The following is a 25434-nucleotide window of genomic DNA, read 5'->3' as shown; positions in this document are numbered from 1 at the left end:
AGGCAGGCATGAAAATAGGTATATCCGGGCACATAAATGTCCACAGATCAAGTAGAATGATCCCAGACTTTCTCAGGAATCGAAAGTTTTGTATATTATAGGGAAGATGAAGAAATCTTTTAGGAGATCTGGCTGGAAACTGTCTGAGGGCCTCACAGCATTAGGATTGAAATTTTAGCTTAAAAATGGTATGCCAATCTCCAAGATAATCAAGCAAGGACATCAGGTAAAGTAGGACAGAACTAAGAAATAATTTCTGAAAAAAGTACTATTCTGCCTCAGGACTCCATTCTTTCTCTTCTCTAAAATAACAACAGTCCTAGTGACACAAAATACCCAGAGTGATGTCACAATTAACAAAAGGAGACTTTCAAGATTGAACAATTAAGGGCACCAAGGATGGCTCTGTTGTTAATCACAACAAACCAAAAGCAGAACATCAGTAAGATTCTATTTATTTATTCAATTTAAGCACCACCCATCTCACTAAATGATACAGGCATACGAACAGTACAGTGGGCTGGAGGTGAAACAGTTCTTAAATATTTCACCAAGAATATAAAAAATGAGATCTGTGCTGAACTGGACAGTAATGTGGATTATGTAAGAACACAAAATCCAGAAGGTACAACTGAATCTGAGTCTCTTCTTTTTAAAACATTTTTATACAGATATTATTTTAGTGACTGTCTCATTTAACAATCATTCACAGCTATGATAGTGATGAAAAAGCAACCAATCCTCGCATTTACTACATTTCAAGGTCTGTGAAGCAAAGGAAAGCTGAAGATCATAAGCACAACTATGATTTCACGAATGACCATTTTGCGTAAGAACTGAGTTGCTGGGTCCCTGTCAAGCCGGCCTCCCTCAGCAACCAAGAAAGAAACCATTTATCTCTATTTTGCAGAATTAAAGAGTACTTTTACTGGTTATGAAAAGATAGCAGCTAAGGAAAGCAAGATCTGAGGCAAAAGAACGTGAAATCATACATATCAATATGTGACCAAATCCCCTCCCCCTGGTAACCCTCATCCCAGTGTCCAATCTGCAAATCCCTTAGGTGTCATGTGAGTTTCATCTTTAAGGAGCATCATCACCGACACCAAGCACTAATCTCCAGCATGCGCAGTAGACGGTGAGACCAAAACTCCCTTTTTACAATCTCTCCTGTACTTAAACTTCCCCTCCCAAATATCAGCCCCCCTCCCCGTTTCAATGGCAGCCGAAAGCAAATAGCGAAACAGAGGCTGACAGTCCATTGTGGTTGCTAAACAAGGATTACTTTTAGCAGGTATCTCAATAAAAAGGAATATGTTTTCACACATAAATGAGCATATGGACCAGGGGTGAAATTCAGCAGGTTCTGACAGTTTCTGGAGAACCAATAGCGGAAATTTTGAGTAGTTCGGAGAACCAGCAAATACCACCTCTGACTGGCTCCAGAGTGGGGTAGGAATGGAGATTTTGCAGTATCTTTCCCCTGCCACGCCCACCAAACCACACCCACAGAACCGGTAGTAAAAAAAAGGAATTTCACCACTGATATGGACACATATAAAACCCTCATGTCCAAGTCAGATAAGGAAGTTCTAAATAATAGAAACAAATCAAACACACAGTACAAGGTCAACAGTTCTTTATTGAATACCAAAATTATACAAATACTGTGTCCTTATATCAAGTTCACATTTTGAATGTGTTCCCTCCTCCCTTAAATCTGGATCCCATTACTATTCCAAGCAGAAAGCCATCCCCATTTAATGAAAAACAAAGAAGTAAAAAAGCTGAGGCCATCCAGATCCTAGTGGGGTAGAAGTGTTGCAGTGAGGTACATTTTTCATTTGGATAAGAAATCAAGGGGTGGATTTTCACAGGTCAGCGGAGAGCCAAACTCTCCCAGAAGGTATCAAGTTTCCAAGCCAGGGGCTCAATTGTAAATTCTGCTTTACTAGATGTTCCACCTTGCATTCACACTATTTTGAATTACAGCTGGGCTAGGAGGAAAAAGCTGCAGCTGCTAAGCCACTAACAGCTGCCTACTAGAATCATCCAACCATTATTGTTCCCTAACAGGCCTTCCATCACTTGTAGTTTGGTGATGCTATAAGCATGCTTCAAGTCATTAGTGAGGACGTGACTTCAGTTTCTCCTCAGTTGCTTATAAGAGCTGGCTGCAAGAAAGTTTGAAATAGCTGCGCTGAAGAATAGCTGTCAGCAGCAATTCTTTACTAGTGAATTTCTCTTTTACATGCTATCAGGACCTGTTTTGCATCTGACCACCTTATAGTCAGCTTGTGAATTCAAAATTAGTAAGCCAAGAAGAGCAAAAAGCTCAGGCATTTACCCATTAAATGGGAGCAGCATGACACTCAGTGGCATTGGTTTTGAAGCACAGGTCAATTACGTTGTGTGCTCCTCCTCAGAATCTGATAACTATGAGCAGCAATAGGACAATCAAGTTCAGCATAGGACGTACCCCTTTATGCCAAACTTCAATTTGAGTGTTTCTGCTTCCAATGTTTTACAAGCCACCCTCCACTTCAGAATTCTTCCACCCTCTTTTGCCCTGTGTTCAGAAACAGATTTTGACATTGTGCTTGTTCAAGGATGAAGTTTGTTCCACAATTGGGAAGGTTTAATTGAATACCACTCCAAGTAATAAATCTGTTTAGAATTACGTAGCAGAAGATAAAGGTACCAAACATGGGGCTTACTTTGTAATACACCATACAAATTCAATAAACAGAATACTCTGGCCATAATTGTAGGTTTTGCATACATTAGAAAGTATGATCTAAAGAAAGTCTTATGACAATTTCTCATTCTAACAGGAAAAGACAAGATGAATGATGTAACAAGATTATTGGGGGGGTGGGGGGACTAGGGTTATTCCCTCTGGAATGACCAAAAAATAAGATAATATTGCTGAAATTGTTTGGATAATTATTATAATGTACCAGCAGGATTTCCAATGATTATATCTCTATTTACAGATTCTATCTCAGCACATTTTAAACCACTTGAAGTTAACTCATGTACTGTATACTTTACAGATGGGTGGGCGCAGAGAAAGCATTTTAAGAGGCACAGCCATAGTAGTATTACTACCTTGGAACAGTGCTCTCATTTTTGCTGAGCATATGCACCCTTTTGTAAAGATACAAGTCACTTATCTTAATGCAGTCTTTCTCAACCGTGGCCACTTGAAGATGTCCGGACTTCAACTCCCAGAATTCCCCAGCCAGCGATGCTGGCTGGGGAATTCTGGGAGTTGAAGTCCGGACAGCTTCAAGTTGGCACAGTTGAGAAACACTGTCTTAATGTAATCTAAGTTTTCCATTTGTCAACTTTAAAAGGCAGAGAGCTGCTCCATGTACTATCTAAGTATGTTGCAGCGCAAATAATGAATATTGTTCTGGACAATATGTGTACCACATTGATGTATTTCTAAGAGTATTTCCTTTTCAAATTAGATAGATTAATCAGATTTATTTATTTAGCATATGACAATCAGCAGAGCAAAGCTACGACGTGCGATTTATGTTGCTCAAAAGGAAATGCATAACTATTATCTAAAGGAACTCATATCATCCAATTAGGTCCTCCAGAATCTCACCTCCTCAATGGAAAAATATTGAATCCCTAACAGTTATTTAACTGATAAACAAGAAGCAGAAAATAAAAGCTAAAAAAACCTTGAAGAATAAATGTAGATAATGCAGAACTTAATTACATAAACTAGAAAGAAGGTGATCAAAGGAACCCTTCCATTCTTTTTCATTTTCAAAATCACGCTGAGGTATTCGTGGTATAATAGAGTCAAGATTAAGGGTCTTGTGAAGATGACAGATCAATTTGTTTTCTGTTTCGGAGGCTACGATCCAAGCCAAAGGTTCAGATTACAAGAGAATTTTTATAAAAAGAGGAACATTCCTGAGAGTGGAGCAAGCTCCCTTAGATCTCACAGGCTTTCTTTCATTAGATAGTTTTTATCAGAGATGTCATATAAGTGCATTTAAAAAGATAATCTTTAAGTGTGAGCAAGCAATTAGTAATCAGGCATTGCTACAAGAAGTACTAATACTTGATGAAATGTATGCCTAAAATTTCTGTCATTTCTGTATAAGAAAAAGATAAATAAAAAGGGAACAAAAGGCAGAAAGATACCAAATAACTAGAGATTTTTTTAAAAAAAAAGATGAATAATGGAAAAGAGATTGTGTTTGTCAGGCTGGGCTTCCTACCTTCCTACCAAAAGATTTAGTTTCCACCTATTCACTGTCAAGGGACATGCAAAATTGCAATGAAAGATCCATAATTCAGGGGGTGTTTAATCTTCGGAATTATAGGACTAATGATTTACAGGAAAATGTCAACTTTCAATTTAAAGGCTTCTTTAACACTTTCCCAAGTTTTTACTATGACCCCTTTTAACGTGACTAATTCAATGACTCAAAAAGGTGAATTACACATAAGCGTCTCAAAATACAAAAATAAAGAGGCATATTCTGCTGGAATAGCAGTATTTAGTTTTGTTAAACTATCTTTAAATATAAGTGCTATTGTGGTGGGAAGGGTGGGGGAGAATATTTTTAAGAATTCTGAAAAGTGCAATTTAAAAGATTCATGTCAGTGACCATGAAGATGACAGGGAAGATATGTGTGGAAATACATATGCATTCTTATTTATTAAATTCCTTAATAATTTCATTGCACATAACAAAACTACACCTGTTCAGGCAGACGAAAGGTGATCCATGATTAGCAAAAATAACCTACTATTGTTCTCTCACTTCCACTTCAGTATCTCTGAAGTGAAAAAAGCAGTAATTACATAGGGAATATACTGGAGGACAAAGATTTAAGACATCATTGTACAGATGTTGAGGAAAAACAAATCTGGTGTGTCAGTTCCAAAGGGGAAAAATATCTAGGAATGCCTTGCTGGCTTGTATCACACTTAAACTGGTCACTTAATTAATTTATTTTCTCAATTAACTCTTTTTCACATACACACTGAGCCCTAAACTAACTAGGTGGGTTTTCGCAACATAGTAAAACCACAAAAAACTAGTCATGTGTAACATTTTATGCAAATTCAGCCATTAGATTTGTAATTGGCCTGGTTAAGTACACTGTGCAAATACAGGTAGTGCTCAACTTACAACAGTGAATGTTCAAAGTTACAACGGCACTGAACAAAGTGACGTATGATTATTTTTCACACTTATGACCGTTGCAACTGCCCCATGGTTACCTGATTTACATTCGGATACTTGACAACTGATTCACATTTATGATTGTTGCAGTGTGCTGGGGGTCATGTGATCACCTTTTGCAAATCTTCTGACAAGAAGTCAATGGGGAAACCAAATTCATTTAACCAGTGTTACTAATTTAACAACTTAACAAACATGGCAAGAAAAGTCATAAAATGAAGCAAAACTCACTTAGCAAATTTCTCGCTAGCAACATAAATTTTGGGCTCAATTGTGGTTGTAAGTTGAGGACCACCTGTACAGCCTCCCTGTTAGCATTTTTTTTTCTTAGTGTCTTTTCAACAATTTTCAATCAAGGCTCTTATCATTTTGCATTATCAGCACCATTTGAAGTTAACCAAACCAATAAGAGCGGATTTAGCCATAAGAGCAGATTCACATTCAGGTACTTCAGAAATGGAATCCTAAACTCAGACGCAGCACTAAGAAATTTAATCCCTGGGGCCCAGGGAGATGCACCAATGGGAAATCACCAGATGGTGTTGTAGTGTATGTAGAATTAACTTTTCTGGATAGCCTCAGAAAAAAAAACCTAGCATCATTCAGAGACAAGAGACAGCAAACAACATTCTCCCACAATTTGAGGGAGTTGCATTCCCCTCCCACTAGCAGGGAGTCTTTGAGTCTCCCGCTGTACCGACATGATCCATTCTGCTCTGCCTCCTTAGGTGGAAGAAAATTTCCAGGATTCCAGGGTCCCTAGTTCTCCTTCCTCCCTCGATTCCCAGACCTCATCTATGTCAGAAAAACCTGGAATCGTGGCATGGATTAAATAGGCATTAGGGTGGCTAATGTTATTTATATTCTTTGGTCTGGTAGCCAGGTCAAAATTAAATAAGAGCAAATAAATTAGATTGTCCGTTGTTTTGATCACACCCATCCAGGCATGGCATCTCCTTCGCTGTCAGTTGGTATCATTGCTGTGGCCTTAAGTGATATCAGGCAGGAGACTGAGTGATATCAGACACTATGCCTCCATAGCAACCAGCCCCTACCCTCTTCCATGTTGGATAACAAAGGAGTCACAATTATTGAGACATCAAGGCACCAGTGACAATCCAGCCTGAGATTCTTTCTGTAACAGTGGAGGCGAAGGAGGAAGAGAAGAATGGGGGGGAGGGGGAGCCAAACTAAGCCTTGTTGAGAGGCAGCACGATAATCCTGGGCAAAGAAAGCCCAAACCAAACCCCACGTGGTTTTGCCGAGACATGCAATTGTTGGTGATGGCACAATATCGCCAGGGAGAAAAAAAGAACAACGAAGGCCAGGAAAATAATGCTGCTACCATAGGAGCCAGCAAATGAAGGGAGCTTAAATTCAGAGGCTCTGATTTAGAGGCCTAGATCTTATAAGGGCTGTAGTGAAGCCCCGGAGATGTTCCAAATTACTTTGCACTGCCATAGCACCAAAGGGATGGCTTCCAACACTTCTCCATAGTGATGGACAGGTAATTATGGTGTCTCCAGGATGAGTAAGGATAAACAGCAAAAGGCACACTGTTTCTCTGGCACTGAATGGTCTCCCTGGTTAGAACCACCTGGTCTCTTGGGGCGAGGAGTGGGCTTCGCTAGTGATGCACTCCAGAGCTCTTCCCTGTGGTTACCCAGTCAACGATGATAAAAGTGAGGCTCATCACCATGAAAATGAAACCAAGGGCAGCAAAACACGCAGCCTGTGGAGGGAGAAAGACAATTCATGAATCACAATTCCTCATAATAATCTCTTTTTTTTCACAGTTTTCAGGATGGAACAGTCCACAGCAACCCAAACAAATTCTCTAAGAAAACATTCCTTATCCCATCTGTCCAGCAACTTCCCAATCACCTTGGGTTCAACAGCCTTAGCTTCCAAAACGCCTCTCCATGCCGTCATGCCAATTCTGGGTGCAACACTGCCACCTCATCTTGTTGCAATGATTAAAGATTGAGAAAATCAAAGGAGCATGGACAGAAATCCACATTCCCAAATAAGCTCCAACTCGCTGGCCTCTTGCACTAAGCCTTTAAGGAAGCCTTTTTTCCAATTCTCTAGTAAAACTCCCATGTTGTACAGCTCCCACCCATCTGCTTGTCAATACCTGGATTTTGGGTCTTGATCGTAGTGGTTCTTTTTCATTGGGGATAATTCGGATGTAGAAAATGCTAGGAAGGATGAAGATGAGACTGGGGGCTGATGTGGCGCCTAAGAAAAAAGAACACAGATGTTGTGAATAATCACCCAGCATTCACAATGCGACAGCTCTCCTCCCAACTCTAAGCAGATTGGCTCAGATACACCTAATACACATCTTTCCTTAGTTATGGGCTTTGGCACCATGCAAAAGCAAATTTTCCCTTTTCCCTCTTTCTCCAGGAGAATTTGGGATTACTGTTTTGGGAGACTGCAGGCAGTGTTCCCTGATGCAAGGAAGACAACCAAGAAACAGTGGCCCACAATGGAGAGGAGAAAACAAAGATCATTGTTCTTCACTTCTCAGTTAATCCTTGGAACTTTCAGAAAATAAAAAAAGAACTTGTAAATTAAAATAGAATTGAACTATAAATCGAATAAATTGAGTCAGAAATGGAAAAATCCGATGCACGGGTCTATTTCTTGGCTGTAAATAAAATAAAGGCCTAGTTAGAACTACAAAAAGTTCAAACATTGTTTTATGTACGCACAGTTTAAAGGCATGGTCTTTTCTGTCAGTTTCACTTTGAACCCAACATTCAGAGATTCCGCCCTATTGACCTCTTAAAAGCGATATACTTTTGTTGGTAGTAGTTCAGTGCCACCTTGTGGTCTGAATGAATTCTTATTTTACTTCTACATATTCTGTTAGCTACTTTTTTCTATTCAATTGATTGCCGTAACTGCCTTTAGTCCCTAGACTAGAATAGCTCTGTAATCTATCTTTCTCAGCACTGATTATCTGTATTTTAATATTTAATCAAAAAGCACCTAAACATCTAAAAAAAAATCTTAAAAAGCCTAAATATTTTAACTTAAAATATTTTATTTTAAGTTTAAGTTAGTTACAGTGTGGCATGATGCATGAATCCAGGCATTATAAATAATACTGGCTTGAAAAATCAATGGATGGATTTGGTAAGCTTCCTGTACAGAAGGATAGTATCGTTTCATACTTGAAGTGTTTTCATACCTGCCTATAATCAGCATGTATTTGATCCATTTGATCCTAATATGTTTTTGGATGAAAAGTTATAAGCTCAGAACCATAAAATGAAATAAGACAAGAGACAGCCCTCGGCTATTTTTAAAAGCCGAGTTTCTTCTGGAGGCAAAGTCTGTCAACTCCATAACCCTGTTTTCTATATTGGGAGGAGAAGCTGGGAAGAGCCAAGATTCCTTCCTGGTGAGCGGCACTAAGGCTTTAGATCCATTTACCTATTTGGTCATTTTTTGTTTTGCTCTTTGTCAAAAATAGTCTGAACTACGTTTTAAAAATCTATGTACCATAATTACACTTGAGCAGCTTTAGTAAACATAAAACAGTCATCGACTTACAACCATTTTTTCAGTGGTCGTTCAAAGTTGCCACAGCACTGAAAAATGTTACTAGTTACAACCAGTCCTCAAGCATACGACTGTCGCAGTGGTCCCACGGTCATGTGATCAACATTTGGATGCTTGGCAATCAGCATGTATTTATGATGGCTGCGGCATCCTAAGGTCGCGTGGCTGCCATTTGTTACCTTCCCAGCTGGCTTCTGACAAGCAAAGTCAATGGGGTCAACCAGATTCACTTAATGACCATGTGATTCACTTAGAAATCGCAGGGATTTGCTTAACAACCATTGCGAAAAGGTCATAAAATCCAGCACAAATCACTCAACATCTTCCTTAGCAATGCAAATTCTGGTCCCAATTGTGGTTGTAAGTCGAGAACAACCCATATACAATTTACCCACAATTAACCTTCACCTCCAAATGGAAGTTCCCCACTCCCAGGAGGAGATTGTCTAATGGCTACAAAAATATCATTTATATATTAAATGTATATGGTGCCCCATCTTGCTGTCCAAGGCAATTACCGGCATACAACTCCAGTGGGCAGAAATGCGGATTCATTTGCTAAGCAGATGGACATGGGGACAAAGTTGACAAAATCAGACATCTCGTATAGCTGTGGCTCTGAACATGTATTAATTTGCAGATGGCAATGCTTGTTTCCCTGTTTCCCTACAACTTTCTGAATTCTGCAGGTCTACTCCAAGTGAGGTTGGAAAAACAACAACAACCCAGCCAGGCAAGTCCTTCTTCAGCAATTTACTTAGTGTGCGTGACTATAAAGAAAAGAAGTCTCTAGGGAATGGGGCTGAGGAGAAGAAGAGAGGAAGAGGCATGGGGGGTAATCCTAAACTCATTTCCTGCTACCCGTTTTTCTACTCAACATCACCTTACCAGTTCTTTCTACCCTCCATGTTCCAGATCTGTACTGATCTTAGCAAATATGCTTTCAAAATCCTGGAATGGGGCAATACTTGTGAGCAGCAGAAGCAAAATTTGGAACTGAGATATAGTAGCAAGGAAGAGCATAATATGAACCAACTGTATTGTTTATAACTCTTGTCACAAACGTGTCTGTTTCACCTCATTATTGTCTTCACTGTCATTTAATGCTAGGCAAAGACTTCTATAGTCAATGTATGCAAGATACGTTTCAATATATTCTTTTAAACAAACCATAGTTCAAAGGAATACAATGTGTGACCTCGACTATTACATGTATCATGCTGGTAAAGAATGAGGAGGCTACATGTTCCTAGAACTGGGTTGCTGAGATTTCTGTTCCTTCAGCCCATGAAAACTCCCAATACAGCATTGGCTGTATTGCTGTAATCCACTGCTACAGTTCAATCTCACATAGGTAGAAAAGTGTCCCATGCTTACCAATGACTCCAAAAATATCCTTGATGTTTGGCACAAAAATGACAAGGAGGTTGACAATGAAAAGCAGGCAGATGGCAATGATGATGTGACGGATCCAACTGAAATCTTTCTTGGGGAATAGCAAGTGCTGGATGGCTCTGCGGATCTAGGAATACAGGGTGGCTTTAGCAAAGAGATTTATGTACAGAGATGCCTGCTCTACGTAAGAGCATATAAAGAATTGTCTAGTTGGAGATTGAAGCACACTGCTCAGTTCACACAACATCCTTCACCCCTGATTAATTGAATCATAGTTTACTCAATTACAGGGAGTTCTCATTTAGTAACCAGAATTGAGATTGGCAAATCAGTCATTAAGCGAAGTGGTCGGTAAATGAAACTGTGACTATGCTTATGATCTTACTTCTGCTTTTCTTTCTTCTACAGTCCTGAGGTCATAAATGTGAGGCTTGGTTGCAAAGTTACTTTTTCATTCTGTTGCAATTACAAACAGTTGTTGGAGGAGGCAGTCACTAAGCAAGGACTATCAATATCAATTCTTTCTGGACTGGACCACAAATCAGATAACTTGAGTTCACAGGCTAGGCTAAAATGTGGTTTACTAGCTATCATTATGGAAATACTTTACACGAAGCTGCTTGTATCATTCTAATAAACTACAATGGTGTTTTGCTTTTTTATTATCAGCCTTTCTGCTATTATCAGCCTTTTTATTATCAGCCTTTTGGCTATTTATGTCTCAGAGTAAAAGGAAAGACCCTTGATTACAATGAGCTTACAATTCAAAAATAGGATGGGAAATTAAAGCAGGAGAAAACATGGTAGGAATATTTATAAGTATTGTGCTCCAAAAATTTAGGCACAATAAAAACTATATGGACCCATTCCCATTATGAGTGGCTTAAATTTGCCAACTTCAAATTTGACACTGGAGATGAAGAGCAGAATAGAGAGCAATCACACAGAGTTCGCTGACCTAGGATTAAGGAGGAAGCTACTATAAGCTACAACGGGAGAGAAAGATCTTACCGGGAACAGAACCACTGGCACAGTGAGTGTCACAGCTAGGAGTACAGCCAATCGTACAGAAAGGATAAGCTTGTCTAGAGGGTCAACTCTGATGTAGGTATGCAACATCTCTGCTTCAACATTCTCTGGCAAAAACAGAAGGAAGGCATTTAGATATCAGAAAGAAGGAGGCTGCAGAACAGGAGTGAAACACTTGCGGCTCAGAGCTACAGGCGTTCCCTTAATTTCTTTTGGAGGGATGTCTACGGAATCCCCTATGGATCAGGTTACTGAAAGTTCATTCTCCCATTCTTTTGAGACGAGGAACAGAATAAAATTTTAATGCGAACCCTGAGGTATGTAGTCACAGCTCAACAAATAAAACAAAGAAAGAAATTCTCCAAACTCCGTCTTGACATATGAAATGCAACTCCAATCCCTTTGTGGCCCCCTGCCCCAACCTCAATATTACTTATGACACTTGACCACTAAAAGGCCACTCCTCTTTTGCTATAAAATTTTGAGGGGAAAAAAGGAACAAAACTCCCAGGTCTTTAACTCTCCTGTAATTTTTATATATAACCCTGGTATTTAAGAGAATATTTTCAGACACTAGCACTTCCAGATGAGGTTCTGGAATCATGGGATCTTTACAAGAATTGCAAACAAACACAACTTCCACTGTAGCTCTTGCATATTCTTCCCTTCTCTGATCTTTTACTTCTTCACTAAGATCATGTAGTTCCTACCCTCTGCAAATCAATATAAGCTTGGCCTATTTCAGGGATTCCACTGTATTAAAAAGATATTGATAAAATGTATAAATGGTTTAGAATTTCAATTGCCTTAATATATGGTAACTGTATATGGCCTTCCCCTTACTTGTTCTTCATCTATGCTTAAAAACTTATTTAAAATCCAAATGTCCTGTTTTAATTTGACGTTCTTTGTTCTATTCATTATTCCCCAGAGACAAAGTATTTTAAATAATTTTCGTGGTACAAGTTTAAAAACGCAACTACTGCTCAGAAGTGTGTATTTTTAGTTGGTGAATGAAAGGCACCAGGCATTTCACTGAATGTTCATGAACGTCTCCCTGCAAAGTCTGTGAGAAATGGATGCGAGTGATCTGCAGTATCTTTCTTGCCCTCCTTTAAAAGGACTATAGATTTTTCATTGGTAATGTGAGGAACGGTTCAGGTAGAAACACCCTCAAGAAACAAATGCAGCCTGTGTGCTGCCTTTAGTCCAAAGATGGAACTGCATGGAAAACAATCAGGTCTTGCAAACCGGCTGGAAGGAGGTCATGTTGCCATTGGATCTGACAGTTTATGATATATACACATTCTTAAGAGGGTATTTTTATCTCATTGCTTGCATGTTAAAAAAAAACATATGGCATATGTACTCCTTTTATTTCAGCTTTTGCACAAAAAAAGAAAATGCCAATGGAGGAAGCATAGCATACGAAAACATTTTGCTTATGCACTACAAAAAGAAGCATTTCACATCTCTACAGAGGTGAGACTTCTGAAAATAAGACTTCTGAAATGTTCCTCCCCTTTCCAAATATGTTTCTATTGGGAAAGAGTAGACCATTAGTGTTAGATTGGGTAATGGATAGGCACACACAGGCTTAACGGTTAACAACAGCTCTTTGTTAGGTACAACAAGTGAGAACAATCCAGCGAAGGTTGTGTCTGACAGCAGCCCTTTTATAGGGAGCTGTCAGACCCTTCGACCAATAGGATTAAACCTCTGTTCCCGCCGGAACAGAGGACCTTGGTGGAAACCACTGTAGTTAGAGCAAGTATCTAACAATTAGAGGTAGCTGTTCTGAAATACCCAGACTCAACCAATGCAAATGGAAATTCGTTTGTTCTTTCAAATGTGATGAGAAAGAGCTCTGTGAAGAGAAATATCTCCCATCCCTGGAGAGGGGAGAAGATCCATTTATGACATTTTTGCTTCTTAAAGAAAGGTGAAGCGTACAGGTAGCAGATATTTTTTTCTTCCATGATTTCTATGGAAAATTTAAGAAATCCTCTCTGTTTTATTATATATAATGTATATGTTTTTGTTATATTCAATTGCTTTGTGCTTAAGCTTTGTCTCTATTATTTCCAGTCTGTCTTCTGCATATATAAAAGGAAGGACTACAGTCAAAGACAACATGTAACAATTAAGAATCATACCTCTTGTAGCCATGGTGGTCAACCAAAGAGGGAAATTCTTCCTTTCCTGTGTATGAAAGAGAATTAAGTGGCACCCCCAATAGTACCTCCTGAGAGGAACTGTCCCTTACCATAAAAGGTGAGGTAACCAAAGATAGCTGTCAGCAGATACATGGAAAACATGGCCAGGATGGAGACATTGGCTACATTCTGCATTCGACGCTTTGAAGCCCTAAGCAAGACACAAATTTCAGACCTCATTAAAACTTAATTAGATCTCCAGTTCCTTCACAGAATGGATGAGCAAGTTGGTAGAAGGTTGATCAGAAGGTTGGGCTTCTAATTCTTAATTGCTGAAACCTACCAAGTCCTCAAGTATGCTCCCATGAGGGCCTTCTTCCAAAGTGAGGCCTTACGGGAACCTAAAGGGCCATGCTACATGTTTCTACTCCATTCCATAACCCCAGACCTGCATTCCACCTGGTACTATATCGAAATCCAGGTTACCATTCCAGAATCAAAGGTGGTTTACCAAATTGCAAGCCAGGGGCTTTATTTTCTGCAGGGAACAATGCATCTTCAGCTTCTTGTAAGCAAGTCCTTCATCTTCTCCTCACTGCCTGCTAGACTTGCCCTTCACATCAGTGTTTCAGTGAACAAAACACACAATCCACAGTCATATATATATATATATATATACACACACACACACATACACAAAGCAGGAAAAATGAAGTAGTTGTCTTTGGATTGATAGCACTTAAGACTTCACTATTTGGAAATCCCCTAATAGTTATTGCAGGTTATGTACATTTACCCTGGAAGAACAGGGGGGAATACCCTCCATTTCATTACCCTTTCTATCACCAGTGCATACTTTGCTGGCCTATTTCTGATCTGCATTTCACAATCTTGAGCTTGGTCCATCTGGCCACAACTCTGCATTTTTGAGGTCCTGCTGCATCTCTCAGCCACAAACTACATGTGAGGCATGAAGCTGCTGCTTACCTGACAAAGACCACTGTATTTTTATTTTTATTTTATTTTGTTAGTGCAAGAGACTTTTGGGTAGATGTTATACAAAAACTCCACATCCTGAACAATTTTGTTTCATTTCGTCAAATCAGTCAGGGATCAAGGCTATTTTTCTCAGGGAATCATGACACTTCCCCCAAAGTCATGACAACCCCTTAAAATAACTGAAACAGATGTGTGGGGCTTGCTGTGATGATGTCAAACTCTGGGTGCGAAAGCACTAGCCCCCAATGACCTCCTAAACTTAAGAAGATGGATTTTGCTCTCCTATGTTTCTTCCATTCTTTCTTCCTGTTCCCCCACCATAATTGAAAGGGTCCCAACGAAAATTATTTCATTTCAGCCTTTTCCAATGTATTATCCTCAAATCTGCTGTAACAATAATTCCTATAATCCCTAACAGATTAGGGATAATAGACATTGTAGATTACAAACCTGGAAGGTATAAAACTAGAAAACTAGGAATAATGTATAGTGCGCCTAACCATGTCTGTTTCTTCCCCATCCAGCACTGCCCTTCTCACTTTTCATTGGGAACATGACTAAGTGAATCTATGAGCTGTGGTGGCATAGTGGTTAAAGTGCAGTATTGCAGGCTCTTCTGCTGACTGCTGGCTGACTGCAATTTGGCAGTTCAAATCTCACCAGGCTCAAGGTTGATTCAGCCTTCCATCCTTCTGAGGTGGGTAAAATGAGGAGCCAGATTGTTGGGGGAAATATGCGGACTCTGTAAACCACTTAGAGAGGGCTGTGAAGCACTATGAAGCAGTATATGAGTCTAAGTGCTATTGCTATTGCTATTTTTTTAGCATTTTTTCCTCCACAAAGTTCAAATTATTTTGCTTATTGTCCTTCTGCTATTCCACATATTCTTTCAGAAAATTCAGAACCTTTCCACTTGTGCTGTCAAGTTTTCTCACCTGCGCAGCTCAGTGTAAATAGGAAGCACTTCTGGGTGGCAAACAAAGGCAAATGCCAAGATGGGAATTGCATACGCAGTCTAGAAAAAGAAAAGAAAAAACAGTTCCGTTTTTGTTCTAAGCAGAAGGAACTCATAATTTCTAGATTGCTCTTTCTCGTACATATATTGAAGTCGTTGCGAGTAAATACAGAGCAGTAGGACTACTTTACAGAAAACCTTATTAGTAAAATTAGAAAGCAGGGTTTGTCTTTATAAATGCATATTGTAATTTTCATTGAATTGTAAGTACATTACAGTATATATTTTTACAGGCAAAGTGGGAAGAAAAAAAAATCTATCTTATCAATTGCATTTTCTTCCTCCATCAACTTTACAATTGCTTCCTGATTTGTTATATAAGTACACAACCTGAGATCTCAAAGCTACATGCATCCCTGAAAAATCTGGGTATAGCCTAAAGAGCTTCTTCAAAAGTTACCAAAGAAGTTTATACTTGCAGAATATTGTTCCCCTTCTCAAAGAAAATTTATAATTCTGAGTACAATTACTAGGAATAATTTGGGAATCCTATTGGCCGCCCCCCAATTCCAGTGACTTTAGTACTAGATGTACTTCAATAAAAGAAGGGAAAAAGGCAATGTGTCATGGAGATTAAGATGCTGGGGTAAAGAGGCCATAGAGACTGAGCTTTAAGTACACCTTCAGCCACAAAACTTATTATGTGATTAGAACATGGTAGCAGACAAAAGTCCATTAATTTACTTGCACCAGCAGATTCTTCAGGCCTCATATAGCCAAATGGTCTTTCCCTACTCTACCATTACTCTTAACATGTTTAATTTCACTAGATTCAGATACTTTCATACCAACCTGAGAATTGAGAGGAAAGGATTCAGCACTACAGATATCATGACTGGAGTCCATAGTGCTATTGACCACCACAGTATCATTGAAGGGACAAGGGATCTGGAATTTCTTGTAAATTACCTTTGTGGCAGAAATGGAAAATGGATGGTGAGCATTAGGAAAGAGTGAATGAGAGATAAAGCAGCAAAAAAAAAGGCAGCTTTTACATCTTTTCCAAAGCACCAGAAGGCAAGACAAGAAACAAGGGATGAAAACTAATCAAGAAGAGAAGCAATCTGGAATTAAGGAGTTAATTGTCCTAACATTGAGGATAATGCAACACCTTGCCTTCAGAAGTTGTAGGGGCTTCATCACTGGAGGTTTTTAAGAAAAGCCTGGACAGTCACTTAGCTGAAATGGTATAGAGTCTCCTGCTTGAATAGGGGGTTGGACTAGAAGACCTCCAAGGTCCTTTCCAGCTCTATTCTGATTGAAAACCTCTGAAAATATTGTGGCACATATTTCCTATCTGGCACCTTTTCTTTCTGTGAGAAGCCAGCGTTTCTGGGAATTATGTAACTCACCGAGATGAGAAAGAAACACATACAGGTAAGTGAGAGTCCACTAGTATAACCAAGATAACCTGTGAAAAAAAGGAAGGGAACAAAGGAATTGCATCAATCTTATATACAGGATCTTGATAAAAAGCCTCTCAAAAGATTTTACAGCAAAGAAAGCTAAATATGGAAAAGAAAGCCGTCATTAATTAGATATATCTGCTCTTAAAATAATACAAATTGGACAGTGTCCTAAACTGATGCAATGGCCTTCTCAAATTCAACATCTATATACTATAGGGAAGATTTGGGAGAAAAAAAGCAGAGTTCAGACTTGGAGGAAGTTTAACAATTGCAAGCAACAAATTCCAGTGTAGAAAACAGAAATAACAAAGCAACCAAGAAAAATGCACTTTTTTAGTATATGTTTAACAAATTGACATATTAGGCTTTGTTCAATTTACACTTATTTATTACATAAACTGTATAATTGTTGATTGGGTGAGGAAGGATTGATTTAATTTTGAATATTAAGTTTACGACATGGGTGATCAACGAAAATCAAATTGGACCAATTCAATGCCATTGTATTCGATTACTACATTTAGTGAGAGATTGGATTAGAGAGTTTTCCCATAATTTTTTTAACCCTTATATTCTATGATTGTATTAATTTATTTAATCAGATAATAAAAACGCAAGCACACTCAGGTGAAAATCTTCTGTCAGCCCAGATGAATTTAGATGTATCAGATTTGAGCTCACAGTTTAAATTCAATCAAAAATTCAGTTTGGAAAGTCAATGCAATTGAATTTGGCAATGCACATACTGGGGGAAAAAAAACCTTATGGAATATCGCTTTTCTGCTAATATTCTTTTGTGCCCCATTCTCTGCAACAATAGGTTGCAAGATCAATGTCAATCCTCATAGGAAGCAATGCTGATTCCCTCCAGTTGGGGGTAGCACTGTTGTATGTGCCTCATTGACTGAAATGACACAATCTTGCCTTGAACTTTTAAGGTAGAAAACCAGCAGTGACGCAAAAAAGTACATACACATGATCAGGCAATATTTATCCAAGCATGCACAAGCAGAACACAGGACAAACACTTTCTGTCACTTACCTAAATGTTTCATCAGAGCCAAGGGCAGGATGACACTAACGCTGACAACAACTATTAAAATTTCCCCTTTCATGTACCATTCGCTGAAAATAAAGCACAACAGTTAGATGAATCCACGAACATTATAGTTACCTCACTCTCTCTTTCTCTCTCACACACCCAGAGAGAGTGAACTGTAGCACAAAAAAAAAGAGCTCCTGTGTGTGGACAGACAGGCAGACAGACAGACTCTTGGCAGGTGCCTTCTTTTTTCATCCTTTTTATCTTTTTTAAAAAATCCTTTTTAATATGGACTGAAAAGCATGGAGTACGTTTTTGCATCTGGATATTTGACATTTTCCTTCCCAAATTTAAATCTGTATTTATTTTAGTTAGCAAATATATGCTACCTGCCCTATCTTTAAAAAAAACAAAAACAACCTTAAAAATGGACTCTACAGATGCTGTACTTTGTACATGGAAAAGAGCTGTGTCCCTGTTAGAGGCAAGACATAGGTGTCAGCTCCACTAGGTCATTATTACCAACGGCAACAATTGACAGTCGTCCAGAGGAATCAAGGATAGAAGATTCACTGATAAGAGAGTATTTTTCTTTTCTCTCGTCCAGTTATGTCCAATTCTCAGACTGCTTGGCCAAGTCCCCATAGTTTTCTTGGCAAGGTTATTCAGAAGTGTTTGCTATTGTCTCCTTCCTAAGGCTGAGAGAAAGTGACTAGCTAGCCCAAGGCCACCCAGTCAGCTTTGCGTCTAAGGCAGGACTAGAATTCACAGTCTCTTCTAGCCTGTTGCCTTAACCATTACACCAAATAGACGTATATAAAAGACACCAAAATGTCATTTTTCCCAGCTTGAATAATCTCCAAGTACATGAACTTCAAATCCCAAAATTATCCAGCCAATGCAGCTGTTGCTAAGAATTTTTGCAACTGACATCCATGCATTTGCAGGGTGCCAAGATTAGGAAACACTTGAGAGGAACTGCTGGGGTAGAAGTTACGCTTATCTACTGAAGACCACAATTTGTATGTTTACAGTTAGCCCTCATGGGATTGGTCAGAAATTCAGAAGCCATTCAGAAGAATGACAATATGCAAATAAGTGAGCAGTGAATGACCAAAGTGACTTGAGACTTCTCTTGCACTACGCCATTTCTTTTCCTTTCTGGTTACTTGCAGAGTTGCAGTGGGGTCCAACCAATCTGTTAAGCATTTTATTACAAGGAAACAAATTCTTCCCTGTTCCTGTAAGTAGGCAGATTTCTTCCTCAAACTTTATTCCATCCTAGCCACCCTTTCTTTACTCCAGAGGTCTCCAGAGGTAATGGCATGGTCCATGAGCTGAGGCCCGTTCGGAACTGGGCTACAGCAGGCGAGCGTGCACGCAGCTTCACTTGCATGGAGCTCTGCACACACACACACACATGCTCCCCCACCGCTCATGTGTCAACTGTGAAGTGAACCTGGCTGAAGCCATCTTGGAGGCTTTCAGGGTTGCCACATAATGGAGGGAGGGGGGAAATAGTTAGATGGGGTTTTGTAGCCAAAACAATAAAGTTTTCCTGTGGGAACCAAGGACATTCTCACAGGTGGTTAGCCAGAGGACGAGCGAAGTAACCAAGCAACCAGCCAGCAACTGGATTGGACAGTGTGATCAATAATCTGGGGGAAAGGGGAAACTTTTACTTTTAATTAGGCGAAAGCTGAGGGAAGTTTTAGAGTCGGCTTTCACCAATTGTGCCAATATGATGTACCCAATAAATTGCTCTTTGAGGAATCTGCCTGCCTCAGAGTTCTCTTTTCTATGGGTCTACGCTGACATTGTAGAACCATCCCTTCTCCTGCCCGCCAGTCTGCAAAGCCAGAAAGGTTGGAGACAGCTGCTTTATAAGCATGCTTATTAATGTTTGATATGTTATTAAAAATAAGCCATTTGAGAATATTCAAATGTTACTGTCCTGAATCCATTATGATATCCTAATATGAAAATAGTGATATTCTGCTTGCAATAAAGAAATAGTCTGTCATTCATAACAGAACTTTTAATGACAAACATAAAATCAGTTAAAGTAGATTAACATGCTAAGAACTGGGGTGGAATGGTATTGACATAACCTAATTTAAGTTTGAAAGCTACTTTACAGATCTTTTCCTCTTCCATCTTTATCCCAGTCCATATGAAAAACAGGGATTTTTTTTTTAAGACATACAGGCAAAGTTGAAATGTGGCTTCACTTCCACATTTTATCCAATTTAAAGCTGAAGAAAATGAGATAGCATCACAGAGTTGTATTTTGACGTATATAAATCTACTCTAGAAATTCTGACCTCTTTACTGTCTGTGGTAATATGGCAATATTCCAGTCCAACGACTTTTTTACAGTTTAAAATAGTACACGCAAAAATGTCATAACTTTTTACTCTTATAACATCTTGTAACATAGGAATGCTTTTAAATATCTTCCCAATTTTACACAACACATGAATACATTGCTTAGTAGCCTTTTTAAAATAACCAAAAAAAATCACTTCTTTTGTCCTTCTACACATAAATGGCCTTACATACAAGCTATTTAAATGGATATTCCCACAATGTAAATCTCCTTTAAATACAGTTGCCGCTTTTTCCTTCCAACTTTCAACAATGTATTTCTTTCAGACTTGGTTGTCAACTTGTACAGGGAGAAAGATAAATACTAGTGGATTTTAATGCTAACATATGCCCCAAGATGACATCCAATAGCATTTCAGCACAATTTGTGGTGAAATTCTTTTCCACCCCTAAATGGAAACTCAGGGGAAAGTTTATGATCCACAAGGGAATAATCTCTGTATCTCCTTCCCCCATCTTGTTTCTGAGAGTGAGGTCCTGCAAGCAACAGATCATTGTGGCTTGGTCCCAAATTCTCTTGATTAGGGGAGGAATGTGAATAAGGCACCAAGCCCCAGAAGATCCATTTATAGAAGGAAAAATTAGCCAAAAAGACCAGCTGCTTCCTTCCATAATACCACTCAGAAACCCCTTAGAACAGCTCTGGAAAAAAAGGGCTGCCATGGAGTGAAAGAGGAGGAGGGAAAGAGGCGTAGCCCTCACATACATACCATCTCTAATTTCATTTTAGGTCACAATGGCCATAAACTAACTCCACAAGGGAAGATCACTAAGAGTTCAAGTCCTGAAATAATTGTGGATCTGGTTGGGTTTTACCTGGAGGGCACAAAACTAACTTAACTAGATCAGATAGTAGATCCATCCATCCAATATGCTAAGCTTGATTAGAATTAATCTTGTTTAGGTTTTCTGGTGCCTTAATATATTATGTGAATCCAACCTATTTAGAGAGTTTATGTTCCATGCCTGTTGCAAATAATGGATCAACTCAGTGAACAGGTTAAGCATGTTTGGTGAATAATTAAAACCGTGCTGTACATTGTCAAAATCCAGGAGGTTTTCAACTGGAAATCACCCTAGACTTAGCATGCTATGGCTGAAGAATGCCCAAAGGGTAGCAGCAATGCCTAACCACTTAACCCTGGAAAATACCAAAACAATAAAATGATGTGGATTATACTCCAACAAATAGAGTGTCAAATATGGAGAAACTGATATAATCCAGGACTTCCTTCCTTCTTGCTTTCTCCCCTTCTCTCATTGAGGGACTGCTGAATGCTCATCTGCTCTGTGTAATTTCAAGCAGAACGCGGTTAAGAGGAAGAAGAGCAGTGAGTTTTGCTTACCCATTGTTTGCTGTCAGCCCTAAGAAGGTTTGGATCACCAGTGGCAGTTCAGATTTAACAATGAACAAGTAACTGGACATAGCTGTGAAAAAAGAAAGCTGTCAGGATCCCCTGAATGTCCTTTTTGGGGAAGAGTGAAAACAGTAAGATGGTATTTGATTGCCCACCCTTATCCTCAGGCTGAACATTGGGTATTGGTCAAAAATCATCATTGCCCGAGTCCCTTCGGGGAGAGGGGGCGGTCTAGAAATCTAATTAAATAAATAATAAATTGCCATCAGTTTGTAGAAGTCAAGATCACAATGCCCCAGAGTCCTTTATTCAGCCTTCTTCCTTGAACTTCATACACACACCCCAACTATCAGAAGCAAATGTATGCAAATATACATCACTTTATTTTCCCTTTCTGACCCAACAGGGAAGTAGGAAAGCTTTACCTCCTATGTTGTGTATTGAAATTATGACAGCAGCCACCACTTTGCCCCCATGGCCAAAGGCCTTCAATCCCAGCTGTTCATAAGCTCTAATTCCTAAATAGGAGAGAGAGAGAGAAAGGATTCAGATAGGTTGGTTTGTAATTCTAGGGTGATAACACTACTAGTCTTAACCACTGTTCAAAATTATGCTCCTTTTATGCTAGCAGTCAACACACTCACCAATCCAGTTACGGTAGGAATTGACACATTCCTCAACATATTGAGTTTTAAAAAAGCAAGCAGCTCCTTGGTAATAATGATGGCCTAATGAGAAATTGGACTCTTCAGCCACAATCTGCCTGCGCAACAAAAGGAGCCATCTTTGAATGCCAGTCCAGCTTCCTGCATGGCCCACTGATCAATTTCAAAACCAAGTTTCAAGGCATCTACAGCCTGCACTAATTCTTGTTAGATCACAGTCCTTGGAGAATAAGACTTTCAATGATCCAAACTGATAGAAGACGTGGATTCTAATAACAGCAAAAAATTCTGAACACCATTCTGAAATCCCTTAATAGAATACACCCCTGCATTCTATTAGTTTTATTTCTACCCCCAATGAGAAGTATGGCTAAGGTCAGTGTCTTACCCTGTGGCCCACAACAAATACTATGGAGTCTCCTGAACTGTGACTTACCAACAACTCCAGCGCACTTCAGCAGCAGATGAATGGAATAGGAGGAGAGCAAAGCAATGCAGATCAAAAGGATCCTGGAAGAAGGACAACAATGAATGTCAGCCCAATCAATGCTTCTTTCACAGAAATGGAACAAATCTGGAATGCCTCTTCTATGGAGACAAAGAGAACTCTTTCCAATCCTCATCTGGACTGTTGAGTTCTAGCCCAACCCTACTTGAATTCACAAATTCCATCCAATCCCTGCTTGGGATTTAGTTCTTACAATCCATCCAGCAGCAGACCCACAGGTGGAAAACGTGGCTGAATTTCTACTTGCTTCCTCCCCATTGGATTGTGGATTTTTTTCCTGGGTACCATGCTGTGGGAGTTACACTCACACAAAGAGGGTGATTCCCGTATTCCTCATGGCATAGGCCAGGCCCAGGATGCCACTCCCCATGATGGCGTTGCTCAGATTAAAGACTGATATCCCAAACGAAGTCTTTCCCTCAAACTGCAGCCAAGATTTAAGAAAAGAAAAAAAAAACCAAATTTCAGAAATTGGGTGGGAAAAAGCCTTTGGGCCATATGGAAAACAAAGCACTAATCCTAATAGAAGTATAATACATGAGGATGAAAGGGGAAATGATACCAACCATTAAATAGCCAAGGGTCACCCAGAAAAGAAAGTTGAAGTGGCAGAACATTTGGCCTGCATGAGTGTCCCTATAAAGTTACCAATTACTATACAATGGCCAATATATTGCACTGTACCAGTCTGATTCTTACAGATTTATACTTTATGCCATATATTTTGGGAGGTCTGCGTTCGACTCGTGTGTGTGGGAACACTTGTACCAGAATGAAGACTTCTGACACAATAAAAGATGTTTCTCAAAAGAAGAGATGATTCAGTGTGAACAGAAGGAAACCGTGACAGTCAAATTAAAAAGAGCCAGGAGATAACAGAAGTCTGTAAAGGTGGGGCTGGTTAAACCTTGTTGGAAATTATAAATATAGGTGGCCATGATATAAATAGATAATAAAATATAATGAGGTAATACTTCTAAAATACCTACTTGATATAATATGCATGCTAACAAGAACAAAGATCACACATCATGGGCAACATTCAGTAGAAGTCTGAGATATTCTAGGAACCCTATCCTATGTCTCAATGCAACAGTTGTGCAATGACACACACACACACACACACGTGTAAAAAATAAATAAATGACACTTGTACAAGGAAAATTCTTCAATCCTGTTTCATTAGGTCATGCTGGATTGGTAGACATCTGCAAACTGCATTAAGAAATAGCTGAGACATTTGAATTTTACTTTCCGGGATAAGTAGAGGAATGGAAATACACAGGAGCTGGTTGTCATGTCATGTCATCCTACTGCAAGTTCTGCCCTTTTGTACAGTATGTGCATGCAACATCATGTTGCACTTATAAAAGATGGGTCCTTGGTGCTTGCTGAGCTCATCAGTACCAATACTAGCACTGATGATATTACCTAGTTTGGGTAATGAAACATCTTCAAGAAATCAACCAAGCTCAGAGAGCACCAAGGACTGAGCTACAATTATTCTCCTTTATTAGTACAAATAAGCATTAAGCCTTCTGTCACAATTCCGTACAGCTTAGAGATATCTGACTGACATCATCACCTACATCAGTGAATTGGCTGAATTTCTTGCTGGCAGCGTTAGGCAAGAAGCCATCTTGTTCTGCTGAAATACGTTCCTCTTCCTCATACCTGAAATGGAAGGGAAAGTAGAAAAGGTCAGTGGAGTCCTAAACCAGAACTGCATCTGTTAAGCATCACAAATCAATGGCTCAAGCTAAACAGGTCGTGCTGTGTTCCAATTCAAGTGTCTGAATCTTAAGAGAAGGTGGAAAGGAATGAAAACAGAGGAAACAAAGTAGATGAAACCATCATGTGTTATTGTACTTAGCATAAGTATTGAACTACTAACGTGATTTACATATCGTCTGGTTGCTCTAATAAAATAAATGTGTTAATTTAAAAATATATAGGTTTGGCAATCTTGACTCTCCTGCCAAATTCTGATGTAACTATACAATGAAGCCAGTGCATTAATATTAATCAATTGAATGACTACTATGTTTTGCTTTTGCTTCAAATACTTGGAGATAATTACTATGACGGGTTGCAACAATTATCCTGCTTGATTGTATCTGGTATTAATACCTGCATGTCTGGGTGTGGGATGCTAGAGAGGGCTTGTTCTGGTCTTTTTGTTTCTGGTCCTGTATTCTGGTTTTGTTGGGCTTTGTTCTTTAATGACATTTCCATATATCCAACCTGAGATCAGGCTCTCTATGGTTACTTACACTTGTCATTTAGTGGTCCAGTGCCAAAACTGAAGCATGGAAAAGTTTTTTCAAATGTATACCTGCCACTAATTTCTGCACCTAATAAACAACTGGAAATTTGGTACCCTTGCTAATGAAGGCACCTGTTGGTTATGCAAAAGGGTACTCCCTGAAGCCAGTGCAAAGAAAGAACACGTGAGAGCGCCTGATCAAGCTAATGACCTCTAATAGTATTTCTAAGACACATCTTCACCATCTGGGTGAAAACTGGGTAGTTCTGGGTAGTTTCATTGAAAATAAAAAATAGAAAAAAAAGTCCTGAATTGGAAGCTTGACAGAATGTGTGTTTATTTGTTTGCTGCTGGCAGAATGGTTTCTAACACTTTGGAGGACAGACTGATGATCTGTGTATTAATT

At 39.2% G+C, this 25434-nt stretch overlaps 1 protein-coding gene across 1 annotated transcript in view; it reads right to left on the bottom strand.

Annotated features, from left to right (window-relative positions):
• Positions 1-1624: 1624 nt before the first annotated feature.
• The window catches only part of SLC38A5 (solute carrier family 38 member 5), a 41973-nt gene continuing 18163 nt past the window's right edge, over positions 1625-25434 (bottom strand). The window contains exons 4-18 of the mRNA XM_081939532.1: positions 24352-24436; positions 23071-23186; positions 22691-22764; positions 22015-22107; positions 21578-21659; positions 17844-17926; positions 16745-16803; positions 16185-16301; positions 15313-15392; positions 13489-13589; positions 11205-11329; positions 10176-10320; positions 7360-7463; positions 3315-6954; positions 1625-3171 (exon numbers count right to left, since the gene is read on the bottom strand). Of these exons, the coding sequence (XP_081795658.1) occupies positions 6850-6954; positions 7360-7463; positions 10176-10320; positions 11205-11329; positions 13489-13589; positions 15313-15392; positions 16185-16301; positions 16745-16803; positions 17844-17926; positions 21578-21659; positions 22015-22107; positions 22691-22764; positions 23071-23186; positions 24352-24436 (1369 nt within the window). The 3' untranslated portion in view covers positions 1625-3171; positions 3315-6849. The remainder of the gene's footprint in view (positions 3172-3314; positions 6955-7359; positions 7464-10175; positions 10321-11204; positions 11330-13488; positions 13590-15312; positions 15393-16184; positions 16302-16744; positions 16804-17843; positions 17927-21577; positions 21660-22014; positions 22108-22690; positions 22765-23070; positions 23187-24351; positions 24437-25434) is intronic.

This window comes from Natrix helvetica (genome assembly GCF_964273705.1).
Source record: "Natrix helvetica genome assembly, chromosome: 1".
Taxonomy (NCBI): domain Eukaryota; kingdom Metazoa; phylum Chordata; class Lepidosauria; order Squamata; family Natricidae; genus Natrix; species Natrix helvetica.
This window is presented reverse-complemented; position numbering and strand designations above follow the sequence as displayed.